The following is a 13,041-nucleotide window of genomic DNA, read 5'->3' on the forward strand; positions in this document are numbered from 1 at the left end:
TTTTTTTTTTTTTAATATAAGTGGGCAAACGAGTAGCGGGAACACCGAAACATCGACGCCCATGGACATCTGCAATACCAGAGAAACTGCAAATGTGTTGCCGGCCTTTCGAAAGGTGATACGCTCGCTTCTTGAAAGACCTTAAGTCATAGCGTTTTGGAAATACCGACAAGGACGGATCATTCCACATCTCGGCTGTGCGGGGCAGAAAGCTTTGTGTAAACCGCGAGGTTGAGGATTTGCAGCCATCGAAATGGTTTGTATGGAATCTGGAGGTTTGTCGTGTCGTCCGATGATAATTAGAATTATTTGGATCTGTTGTAGGAAACATGATTATCATTCAAATTAAAAACATTGTCTTATACACATCATTATGAGAGTTCTGCTAACTAGTGATACGACAGAAAAATAGTTATAATTTTTTTTTTTACTATAATATATATAAAATATAATTTTAATTTAAATATAATTATTCTTACGAAACATTAAATATCTTCTTCAGTGTACTTTTTTTGTGAAGACAATGTTATCAGCTGTTGTTAATAACACTTGTTCAATGTTGTTTAAGATTTATTGATAGTGTTATGTAAATTGTTTATATAATGTACTGTTATATACTGATTACTATGTGAAGTTAATTATAGCCGGTGTATACATAATGTATTGTCACAGATTAGAGAAGAAAATGTTTGAATTTTTTGTTATGATGTCCAGGTTTTATACAATTATTGGTAACTAATCTATCATACTAATCATACTAATATTATAAATACGAATGTTTAGATGGATGGATGGATCTTTGTTTGAAGGTATCTCCGAAACGGCACAACGGATCTTGACGAAATTTGGCACAGATGTAAAACATATAGTATGGAAGAACAGCTTTATTTATTACGTTTTTTTTAATCCAGCGTGGACAAAGTCGCGAGCGACAGATAGTATTATATATATATTTGAGTATTAAATACTACAAGAATACTTCATAAGAAATATTAAAATTATGAAGTTAACTCAATCGCCTTTCATTTGTCTTATCTAATAACGCCACTATATTTATTATTTACATTTGTAACGGTACCGGTAGGCGTCGCTACGGGCGTCGGTCACGACAGTAGCGCGCTCTGGCGATCGTGGACACACGTACGTGGTGCCCGAGTTAATTTTCTACGAAGTTTATTTTGTTTTTAATGGTGCTGTGTAGTTATATTTAAAGATAATCAAGGAAAAGAAGAAAATCTATATTTTGAAAACTAGTATTCAACACACAGGTAATATAATGTATTAAAACTAACCGAAAGTAATTTAATTATCAAGGTTACATTAATACGATGTTTGTTTATTTTGTTTACAACGCAGTATGAAACTGACAAACTGTCCTAGTTATTATAATGACCAATCGCATCCACGATGGTTAGTAATACCTATTTTATGAAAGTTTTAATTATATTTTTGAACCAAATCTACTGTTTATAAATGTAGCATACATTGAATCAAATAAGTTATAACGTAATTTTCAAAATTATTACATATAAAAAATAGTGTGATTAAAAATAAAAGAACAATTTTCGGCGAAACAAAACACAACCGGCACGTTACCAAATTGTCATTTTTCTACTTAAATATAGACTTTATTGCTTTAGTTTAGAGTTTAAATTCATTTAACTTATAGACTGTAACACATTTCGCACTTGGTTTGGAGTTCTGAGAAGTAAACCACCAATAAGATTGGCCAAATAAAATATTATAGTCGAAATTACTTATAATTATTTCTGAATACAACTCATTCAATTAGCAATAAATCTAACTAACGCTTACTTATATCTAATTTGAATTTAAATTCCTATTTTATTATATTATCGTAGTTATTACATACAAAAGTCTGTATATTTTTCCACATGACATATTTGCTGGCAACAGGTTACGTAGGTCGTTAACCCAATGTAAGTGATAAGCCACAGTTCATTCCATCTTGAAAGTTTGTAAACAATAATTATCCTTGTTACTTTGTATGGAAGGTGATTAAGTTATATTAAATCGGAGACATATTTTTTTAATTTATGATTTTTTTTTTAAATTATCCAATGCTTCTCTGCTTTTTTTCCTTAAGGTATTTCTTTTAAATAAGTTGGAATAAAACAAATCTGCTGTCTTCAGGGTTTCCTGTCATATTATAAGGTGGCAAAGGAGATGCGGCAGGTGACCGCTTGCTCGTTGGCCACCTTCTATAGTCTATAATCCATTTTCTCTTCCATCCTTTCCTTATAAGAAAGGGAAAAAGAACTAAAATTGGAGCCTCCGGTACCACACTACACAGACGAAACGCGGAATTGCTTACACTTTACGCCTGTCTTCTATGTGGTCGTGGTATTTGACCGGGCTAGTCGACTTATTCGTGTAACTTATGTTGTTGCTGGCGTCTACCACTTTTAACTTAGTATAATATATCTATAAACAATAGTGATTTGTTAACAATGTAGTTTTTTATTTCTAGAATCTAAGTAAGTGAGAATGGGTAAAGTAGCGACATCAGAAGCGTTACGTTTCATGACGGACTGCCTTAAGGCGGTTGGCGCGGCGAGCAGGCCCGCACAGCAGCAGGCTGAGCTGTTGCTGCAGGCGGACAGACTAGGACATCCCAGTCATGGACTTAACAGACTTGGTATTAACTACACTAAAATATTCCAATAGCTGTTATTTACGTTAAGCAAAAACTTCGTTACGATTACTTAATATAATTTTACATGTAAACAAAAACAAGTGTTTCGACAGTGGAAACCCACATAATAACGTGGTGATGTGTGATCTTTGTGAGTATATAAGTAGGTACCTACAAGATGACGCGAAAGTTAACTTTTCAACGAAAGAAAGTAACCTTATGTTCATATTTATGATTATACAAATATAGATTTGGGAAATTGCATATCGAACGAAATTATTTAAGTAACGTCATTCATTTCTGTACGATCGATAACAATGCAACTGACAAATATCACCTTACAAAGTGTCGTAATAATTTATACCTTGACCCATTTTGCATATTGATTCAACGTTAAGAAGCTTGTACTTTTCCTTTTTCATATACCTACATTAAAACATCCATAAAAAAATCTCTTTAATTTTCAGAATATTACATAAACGATATAAAAACTGGCGCGTGTTGTCCTAACAATGAGCCGCGTGTGCTCAAAGAGAGTGCTTCCACCGCCTGGGTAGACGCCAACAACGTCCTGGGAGCCACCGCAGGACACTTCGCCATGGACCTCGCCGTCAGCAAGGCTAAGGATACTGGCGTCGGCTGGGTTAGTGTTAAAGGTGAAACGTCACATATTTTGCATGATACAGGACAGGGATAACTTAAGGTTAAGGCCATTAACAATACAGCCCACTCACATTAGTTTACGGCAACTAATAAACACACGTTTCGATTTCCATGACCAGTTTGACCTTACACGCATACCTATTTCAGAAACCCAATCATTTGTGACAAATCTTGTAGGTACAGTTATGTTCACTATGAAACTCTGTTATGGCTGTTGGAATCCATTTAATAAAGGCATTCGATTTTATTTTAGGATCTAATCACTTCGGTATAGCGGGCTGGTGGGCGCAGAAAGCGGCTGACAAAGGTCTAATAGGAATGGCATTTACTAATACTTCGCCTCTACTTGCGCCAACAAGGAGTAAACAGGTACTTAATTCTATTCGCAAGTGATATTATAATTTTGTAGCATATCTAATAAGTGAAGTGTCCTTAATTTTTTTTAGAATAATGTAGATTGGATCTTTCTCCTTACGGATGACAAACACATACTAGTACTACTGTAATTGACTCTTATAACATGTTACACAGATTAAAGACTAGCTGTCGCCTCCGCGGTTTAAAAAAACCTTAATTAGTAGTCTATGTGTTCTTCCAGACTATAATCTACATCTATGCCGAAATTCATCAAGATCCGTTAAGGTGTTCTGGAGATACCTTCAAACAAACATCCATCCATCCATCCATCGATCTAAACATACGTATTTATAAATTTTATAATATTAGTATGATAACTAACAAAAGTTTCGTATGTATTTACAGTCGGCTTTGGGTACAAATCCTATAGCCGTGGTTGCCCCAGCTGAGAACGGTGAAAGTTTTTATTTGGACATGGCGACGACAGCTGTTGCCGTGGGCAAGGTACATTTTAAATTGTTAACATTTCAATATTAAAATATGTTTGTATGAGACGTGTGTCAGGACCGTGCCAAATGGAGGTCTGTGGTCTCTGTCTACTCTTGATTACGGAGTGAGTTATGTTGATGTTGTATGTTTATTATATTATTTCTCATTTCTGTTATAAGTGTGGTAATAAAAGGTTTTTATTTTCTTACATTTAATTAAATTTTTAAATTAACTTGTAAGTAATGTGTGCTTGCAGATCGAAATGCAACTGCGTAAAGGCGAGCCAATACCTAAAGGGTGGGCTCAGGGACCTGACGGCAAGGAGACGACTGACGCCGCCTTGGTAAGTAGGCTTGCATTGCCTGTCCTAAAATTGCTTAAAATGAGTACCAACACCATTTTGGTAATGAAATTAATTAATTAATTAAGTTTTTAACTATCAATTTCTTAAATGTATTATTATTATTCCAGGCATACGAGACACAATGCCTGATGCCGCTGGGAGGCGCGGAGAACACTTCAGGGTATAAGGGTTTCGGCCTCTCCGCTATGGTCGAACTCTTCTGTGGCATATTGTCAGGTAAGTAAAGACTTATACAGTAGCAGTACAGTGGGCCGAGCTCGAATATTTGTGACAATTCTCCATCGTATCGTCATCGATAATTATATCAATTATAATTTAAATTCTGTTGATGACGATACGACCGCGTTGTCACTAATATTCGTGCTAGGTCCACAGTATTGTATAACTCGTACACAATGTGTAATAGTAGAGGAGGCGAAGCGGGGATTTTTGGATTTACTCGCGCGTGGCAGTTAAAAAATAAGGGGGGAACTTTAGATCCAACCGAATTCACTTACCACAAATGAAACGACACTACACCCATACTCTGAGCTATTCAGTGAAACTATATGTAATGTTGCATCTTGTGCTATATTTTTCTTAACATGATACTTAAATTTACTGACGGTTAAGATTACCATCAGCAACTTGTTTGGTTTAGGATAATTATGAGAATCATGTGTACGTTATTGCAGGTTCATTGTACGGGCATCACATCAGGTCGTGGTCGCACAGCGGCGAGGGCGGCGCCGCGGACCTCGGCCAGTGCTTCGTGGCGTTGGACCCCGGCTGCTTCGCGCCCGGCTTCCAGCACCGCCTCGCCGACTGTATGCAGCACTGGAGGCAGCTACAGCCGGTATTATATTTTGTTACAATACAAAGGAGAATTTTTAAGTTTTTATTAATGAAGAAAAAATATTGATTTTTGTTGTCCAAAAAAAAAAGAATTTTGAATTTGAATTTAAAAGTACAAAAATTTTCACACAGTAACTTAGGAATTTAGGATTACAGTTGAAATGAACTAAATGTGTTATCCAAAGTGGAACACCATGTATATAGGTATATCAGAGTTTAAAGTGAGATTGGGCCACGCACTGAGCTAGTAGAATACGAGTGCGGTTGTGCGATTCGTTTTTGTTTTGCAGACTGATCCTAACCTGCCAGTGCTGGCGCCTGGTGACAAAGAGAGGAAGAATGCAGCGTTGACCGACAGCTGCGGCACCGTCACATACCTGCAACAGCAGTTGGAGACCAGCGCAGCGCTCGCCAAGACCCTCAATGTGGACCCCATGAAAGTTACGTCGTAGACATTTTTAGTACCTATAAACCAGTAAAGACGGCGTTTAATGTTTACAGAATTCTGGTCTTGTTTTGGAATAAATGATATCGGTCGATATATCGAAAAGGCATTGGTTGCATTTTTTTACATTTGCCACTTATTTCGCACTTTTACGTATGTAATATTTTTTTGTATTGTTATTTGTTTTATATTTCACCTTTAGGCTAAATTATTAATCCATGTTGTAGAGAGTTGACAATTTATAAATATGTTACAAGTCCATATGTTATGATAAAATGTATTGCAAGATTGTTTTCTAATTTAATCAAGTCGAAATATTGTTACAATTATTTTAGTTAGGTTATAACAGAGTTGGTTTTAGATGTTTTTTTTTCCAAAATAATCTACTAGCCTAGTCCTTTTTACATCATTGTTTTATTTTGTAAGTTTCAACAGTTATGGAAGTAAGAAAGAGATTTTAAACGAAGATATGAAGTAGAATTAGTATCAATGAAATAAATATTTTTAAACAAAACCGACTAATTATATAGACAATTAATTATAATTTTTTATTTGATATATATTCCATTTTGTCTTTTTTTTCATTTTTATCGATTTATTTGAAAAGCAGGGTAAGTAAAAATTTGTCGCCCCGGTAAATTGAGTTGATTTGCAAATACGCAGTGCTTCCATGTACGGCTTATGTCATTTCAGCAAAACCAAGACTGTAACAGAAAGCTCTGACAGAAACGATGGCCGAGTTTGTTTGGGTAACGGTTGCTTTAGAAGTTATGAGGTAAAAAGGTTGTGACAAGCAACACCTTACTTACTACAAAGAGATCGTACAGCAAAAAGAATCTTATGAAGCTTTAACTACTTGGAGCTAAGTTGGTATGAAATTTAAGAAAAAAATTGAACCATAAAAATTATTTTGTCAGATGTCAAAAGAAATAACACAACAAAAGAGTAATAATATTCATAACATTTAATACAATTTAACAATTTTTTTATATTTTTAAATAATGTTACTAAAGCATTGCAATTATTTTTGTGGATGGCACGGGAAACTTAAAATATAAATTATTATAACGTTATATACTAATACAAGAAGATACATTAAATTTTGAAAAAACAGTTGGACAAGTATTTATTGCTTTCAACTGGTAGGTCGTGACCAAGCTTACAAATGTTATTACGATTATTCAATCACAGTCCTTTGCCTTATCTAACTAGTGAAGAATTTTACCAAATACAAAATATCTTGACTTCAAAATTGAATTCCTTGAGCTCTAATTTCTGCCTTCAATTCTAAACTAACCTCTAGAATTATACACTGCAGTGTTCTTATTTTACCTTTTAACTATTTCGTATGATTTTATATTTTTATCCAGCCAAAATTGTCCCTAATAAGGGTCAGTTCACTATAAGTGCGAGGCGATGGCGAAAGTGTGCGTGGATGAAGTAATTCGTTTCACATCGGATTGTTTCAAAGCGCTCGGTGTGAACGCGAAAGCCGCATGCCAGCAAGCAGAGATGTTGTACCAGGCGGATCGCATCGGGTATTACAGTCATGGCTTGCATAGATTGGGTTTGTTGGTTACATTGAGATTGTGGTTTTTTTAGCGATTAAAAGATGGCTAACGAGCAAACAAAATGTGAATCTATTTTTTTTTAGAATACTATGTTAATGATATTAAAACTGGCGCATGTCAACCGAATAATGAACCCAAAGTGGAGAAAGAAACGACGTCGACGGCGTGGGTGAACGCTAACAACGCGTTCGGCTCCACCGCCGCCCACTTCTGTTTAGACTTGGCCATTGAGAAGGCTAAAAACAGCGGCGTCGGATGGGTTTCTGCAAAAGGTAAAATAAAATCCGTACCAAGTTCACCATGTCGAGAATGGGAATCAGGTTCTGAGATGTAAATAATTCTTTTGCCCAAAAAAAAACTTTTAATATTTTTAATTCCTAGAAATAGTGATTTATATTTATGAAATAAAATATTAAAATGTAAAAGCTACTGCACCTATCTTTTGTTAAATCTACTATCATACCTTTTTATACGATTTCGAAGCAGACTGGCTTTCAAATTAGACAAAGCAAAAATGTGACTTGTAGGTTCTCTTTCGTCTCCTCTGTTGTCTTACGGATGACTTTAATATTTTAGGGTGCAACCATTATGGTATCGGTGGCCACTGGGCAATGTTAGCCGCCAAGCAGGGCTTTGTGGCGTTTGCGTTCAGCAATAGTTCGCCGCTTCTCGCGCCCACAAGAAGCAAAAAGGTTAACATATATAAATGTTTTGAAATAGTTACCTATATCTTTAATGTTATTAACTGTCTGAGACAAAGATACCATCGAAACCGACGGCAATAGTCATTTAATCTCTTAGTCCCGCATTTTTCTCCTTTGTTTTTGGCTTTTTAAAGTAACGGGAATTTCATAAAATGTTAAAGTATTAAGTACAATTAGTAGTTACATTGTTTAATTTCATCATGTTATGTACTGGTATCTTCTAAAGCAGTATCCTTGCAGCCAGCGCTGGGAACTAATCCGATAGCCTTTGTGGCTCCCGGCTGCAATAACGAATATTTCTACTTGGACTTTGCGACAACAGCTGTCTCTGTAGGAAAGGTAAATTACTATGTAAACGATTAATTTAAGATAACAATCGTTCCTAAAAAGTAAAAAGCATCTTGACTTGGTAAGCAAAAATTGGACCGAGATTATTTTTAAATTAAATTACTCGAAAAATAAAAAGTTCTCGCGGACAATGATAGTTCCAAATGAAACGATTATGCCATTATTAGTTAATTGAGTTCAGAAATTAATGCAACGTTATAGTCGTTTTTATCTGAGAATGTTAATTGTGAATTTAGGTTTTTATCCAAATATATTTTCGTAGGTGGCGCTGTATGCACGTAAGGGCCTGAGGTTGCCAGACGGTTGGGCACTAGGCCCTGACGGAAAAGTAACGAACGACGCGCAAGTGGTAATAACCTGCAACTTACTTTGCAAAAAGAGTTAAAAGACACAATTTAAGTCTATGACCAAAAATGTTTGGTTCTTAAATTTATAAGTTTGACTCGACTAAGTACTTTAAAATTATCACCGGACAATTAAATCATCATAAAAAAAGAGTTTTTTGGTATCAAAGTTATGACTATTTTGTTTTAAATTTGAAAAATCATTGTAGAAAATGATAATTTAATGTTCTTAAACTTTAAAGTTCTTTAGATTGTTTTTGTTATTAGGCAATGAAAACGAGAAGTCTTATGCCTTTAGGTGGTACAGAGCAATCATCGGGTTACAAAGGATACGGAATTGCAGCCATGGTTGAAATATTGTGTGGAATGACTGCAGGTATCTTTTGATAATTATAACATAACTAGCTTTTATCAGCGATTTCGTCCACACTATATCAATTTTCAAAAAATCCAACTATTTAAGAAACTGCATTTATAATATTAATTAAGCTTATTTTCCTTACTACGTAATCAATATTATTTCGCTTGTAAAATTTAATTTGTTTCAATATAAACTATAAATATGTTTTTTAAGGATCAAATTATGGTCATCACATACGATCGTGGTCACTATCGAAGAAGAGTAGTGGGCCGTCCAATCTCGGCCAAACCTTTATCGTAATGGACCCCAACCAGTTTGCGCCTGGCTTCAAGGAGCGCGTTTCTGAGTCATTGAATTACTGGAGAAAAATGGAACCGGTGATGTGCGACTTAATTTAAGCCTTCCTTTTTAATTTAGCCCACAATTACTTTCATTTGTTTTTACGAGCGTGCTTTGCAATTATTTTCGCTTTTTAATTGTGCTGCCACATTTATAGTATTTCAATAGTTACTTAAACTAAATCCAACTCACTTAGTGGTCATTAAATTACTATGATTGTGGAAATACACGACTTTGTACTTCATATTTCATGGTCGTATACATACATTCTTCACAGTTTCTAAGTTTGTTACTAAGTTCGATGTTTGAAAAAAGGCTCTGCTCTTTACGAGATTAAATAATTATTTTAAATAACAGGTCAATCCAAAGTTACCAGTAATAGCGCCTGGTGATATGGAGAGGATAGTTGGTGAAAGGACTGATCGCGAAGGAACTATTACGTACGTAAAACGAATACTTGATGTTAGTAAAAAAATCGCTAAGGAACTTAACGTCGAGCCTATACAAGAATTGAGAATTGAACCAAGACATAAGGGACGTAAATAATTTGTATTTTATGTATGTACATACATATATTTTATGAAAAGCGAAAGAACGCATTTAAGAGTAACTACGGCAGTTTTACTTGAGCTATTTTGTTATTGACGTTAAAATGGTAAAAAAATGAACGTTAAACGAAAAATGCGAACATAGTATTGAGAATATTATACCTATACTATTGTAAAATAAATTATTCCATTCTAATAGTTTTTTATTCTGATGAATATCAAAAAATTGTAATTTATTTAATCGATGTAAACTTCTCGTGCAAACATTAGATTTGGGATGAGAATATTTCTTAAAAATTTATGATCAGAAACAATTATAATTTCCTTTCGCTTCCAAGCTTAGCTATCGATGACCACTGAATGTATGTCAACAATGTCATAGACAACCACTTCAGAACTTCAGCTTAATTAAGAAGGCCAAGCATATTTACGCTCTGACACACCAGTATAATAATTCCACCACTGAAATTGATAATTCATTAATTTATTCAATTTTTAGATCTCAACCAGATCCCGTCTTTTGTAGACGGGTAAATCTAATTCGTACTTGATTATTAACACGTTCCATGCACCTTGATTTTTTTTATAAAAGTGAACTCGTCAGTCGAGGCAGGTGACACTGAAAGTGTTGACTGTTCAAAGTCGTGGGAATAATATAGACACGCTAAGGAAAAAATTATAAAATAATGTGTAGCCAGAGATGTAAGGTTGAACATTGCGCTTGATCTATTTGTGATCGTTTTTTAAACAATATAACAATAGATACATTGTACTATCACACAATCATTCATTAACGTTACGCATAACGTCGGGTACAAAGTAACAATAGTATTGTTTGATTAAATTAGTTACTTTCACCGCAAAAACTGTTTAACTGACAATAACAATGTTCATAAATCTACACATTTATATTGGAGAAAAATAAGTTAAATCATAAACTGTAGTGTATTTGAATTCAACGCCTCAGTTAAATTCTAACGTAATAGGTTAGTGATTCGTTCACTAAGCTACTACGGACTTTATATAATTGGTTATATGTAGTGTGCTACAGCTTTGCATCGGCCAGCGTCATTGTATGTTAGTTTTCCGTAGCGTACGTGTGTCAGTTGTGTGGTTGAATTACGTTATTATAAAACTGTAAATCGGGATAAGAAAGTTCAGATAGTTTCTTTTATAACCTGTGGCACATCGATATTATATTACGTTATCTGTTTAGTCATTGCCGTCTTCGTCGATTGTGTTACTTTCATTTTAATTTACTAAAAATATTCACACTAAATTACTTTTTTCCCCATCAATTAAAATTAACTATACTTTTATTCTTTAAAACTTACAATTTATTTTCACCTGTTTAAGTAGTGTCTGTGAATAATTCTCATAACAAGAGGTTAACCCGCTCTCTTGTCAAGTGTCAAGTGTGTAGATGTTTTCAAGTTTTACTACTTTCAAGTTATTTTATTTAAAATATAATAAATAGATATCTAAAAGAATACGCAATGCCAAACTTTGGTTTATATCACATATGTGGTCTGGCGGTAATTTGATTTGTTTTATCAGTGAACTACTGGTTAGCAATACAGTGGCAAAAGTGATTCATTTGTTTCAATTACAATTTGAATAAGTTTTGTTTTAATATCAGCTTCTATTTCGTTTTTTAATAAAAGTGCAAGAAATCTGCATCAAGTTTCAAGATCTCAGGAATATTTTACGTTATCGTGTCAGGTCAGTAACATTTTTATTTATGTTATTAAAAAAGGAGTTAAGAAAGTTTTTACATTTATTTTGCTAAAAAACTATGAATATCCTGATAGGATTAATTGTAAATATTAACTAGTGAAGAATTTGTCCATTTCAAATGTTATTTTATTCAAGCCATCAAGTATTTTATTGCAACATATGACAATTACACTCACTTAGCCTTGTAAGAAAATATGTGATATGGAGACCAAATTTAGTTGAGTTATTTAAAATTGATAAATATTTATTCAAATATGACACCAAAATAGAGATTAAATTACATGAAAACATCTAGACTTCTAAGATGAAAGTTAAAAAAATATAAAAAAAACAAAATAAATGATATAAAACTGAGCAGTTTTAAATAGATAATGATAATTATCAGTGTTAAAGTTTTATTAAATTATGAATTTCTGTATTTTAAAATACCAAATAATTATGTCACGCAACCAGCATGAATATAACATTAATCAATGACCAAAGGATGGGAAGGGGAGGTGGAATCAACAGAGAGGATAAATAGGAAAAGGAAATAGCCTTTTGCAGTCTGTCCTCTCCTCTATCAAATAAAGCTAGGCGATGCATTTGCTTCACATGTTATTTTATCGATGAGTAGAGATTTAGTTAACATCATGAGGTCTGCCTGATTTTTTTGCTGAATTTTTATATGAAAAATATTAAATTTAAGGTTGATAAACAACTTGCTAGTACATTATGATATTTTATGCTAAAATATACAAAGTAGCAATTGCCTATGAATTCGTCTGAATGTAATCAAAAGAAACCTATCAATAAATATAACCTATGTCACCTAGGGATAGTGTAGCTACTCGTAAAAGAATTTTTCACATCGGTCACTAGTTTTGAATCGTTTTCAATATAAACAATCAAATCATTCCGCTTTATAATATTATAGATATTGAAATCAAAATGCTAATAGTTTAGTGAAGAACACAACACAGGAGAGAATTTATCAAATTTATCAGAACACACTTTTAAAAGAACTCAGTTTCTGAAAACCAGTAAAAAATAATGTGACATATAAAATGTACTTTATAGCTTTTTGGTTATAAAATAGAATCATAGACGAAAATAAAAAAATAAGGCTCAATCAATTTAAATAGCATTCTTTGGTCTACTGATTAGTATATGTTAAAAAACCTAAACCGATTGTATTTACTGTTTTAACCAATACATAATTTTTTTTGTCTACCTCTACTTTTTATATCACATGTATTTTTTATACAATTGAGATTAAATTATTTTGAAGTAATGTCAAAG

At 33.6% G+C, this 13,041-nt stretch overlaps 3 protein-coding genes across 3 annotated transcripts in view; all 3 read left to right on the plus strand.

The window, feature by feature from the left end:
• Positions 1–1,111: 1,111 nt before the first annotated feature.
• On the plus strand, positions 1,112–6,006 carry LOC106715748 ((2R)-3-sulfolactate dehydrogenase (NADP(+))). The gene is made up of 9 exons (XM_045681518.1): positions 1,112–1,268; positions 2,492–2,659; positions 3,124–3,312; positions 3,573–3,688; positions 4,082–4,180; positions 4,422–4,508; positions 4,637–4,745; positions 5,204–5,364; positions 5,654–6,006. The coding sequence occupies exons 2-9, from the start codon at positions 2,509–2,511 to the stop codon at positions 5,813–5,815; spliced, it is 1,074 nt and encodes a 357-aa protein (XP_045537474.1). The 5' UTR covers positions 1,112–1,268; positions 2,492–2,508; the 3' UTR covers positions 5,816–6,006.
• Positions 6,007–6,949: 943 nt separating this feature from the next.
• Positions 6,950–10,086, plus strand: LOC106715749 (uncharacterized oxidoreductase YjmC). Its single transcript, XM_014509098.2, has 8 exons — positions 6,950–7,375; positions 7,463–7,651; positions 7,956–8,071; positions 8,324–8,422; positions 8,694–8,780; positions 9,043–9,151; positions 9,350–9,513; positions 9,833–10,086. Exons 1-8 carry the CDS (start codon positions 7,225–7,227, stop codon positions 10,019–10,021), a joined length of 1,104 nt encoding a protein of 367 aa, XP_014364584.2. The 5' UTR covers positions 6,950–7,224; the 3' UTR covers positions 10,022–10,086.
• A 1,005-nt stretch (positions 10,087–11,091) lies between these two features.
• Positions 11,092–13,041, plus strand: part of LOC106715750 (probable beta-hexosaminidase fdl) — a 74,234-nt gene continuing 72,284 nt past the window's right edge. The window contains exon 1 of the mRNA XM_014509100.2: positions 11,092–11,745. The gene's annotated coding sequence lies outside the window, so the exon portion shown is untranslated. The remainder of the gene's footprint in view (positions 11,746–13,041) is intronic.

Source organism: Papilio machaon, chromosome 16 (genome assembly GCF_912999745.1).
Source record: "Papilio machaon chromosome 16, ilPapMach1.1, whole genome shotgun sequence".
Lineage (NCBI taxonomy): Eukaryota > Metazoa > Arthropoda > Insecta > Lepidoptera > Papilionidae > Papilio > Papilio machaon.

Excerpts from the sequence above, each read along its gene's own strand:
- LOC106715748 (XM_045681518.1), top strand. The coding sequence starts at position 2,509 with ATGGGTAAAGTAGCGACATCAGAAGCGTTACGTTTCATGACGGACTGC. Across the intron at positions 3,313-3,572 it reads CGGCTGGGTTAGTGTTAAAG|GATCTAATCACTTCGGTATA; the intron begins GTGAAACGTCAC and ends ATTTTATTTTAG. Across the intron at positions 4,181-4,421 it reads CAGCTGTTGCCGTGGGCAAG|ATCGAAATGCAACTGCGTAA; the intron begins GTACATTTTAAA and ends GTGTGCTTGCAG.
- LOC106715749 (XM_014509098.2), top strand. The coding sequence starts at position 7,225 with ATGGCGAAAGTGTGCGTGGATGAAGTAATTCGTTTCACATCGGATTGT. Across the intron at positions 7,652-7,955 it reads CGGATGGGTTTCTGCAAAAG|GGTGCAACCATTATGGTATC; the intron begins GTAAAATAAAAT and ends TTAATATTTTAG. Across the intron at positions 8,781-9,042 it reads TAACGAACGACGCGCAAGTG|GCAATGAAAACGAGAAGTCT; the intron begins GTAATAACCTGC and ends TTTTGTTATTAG.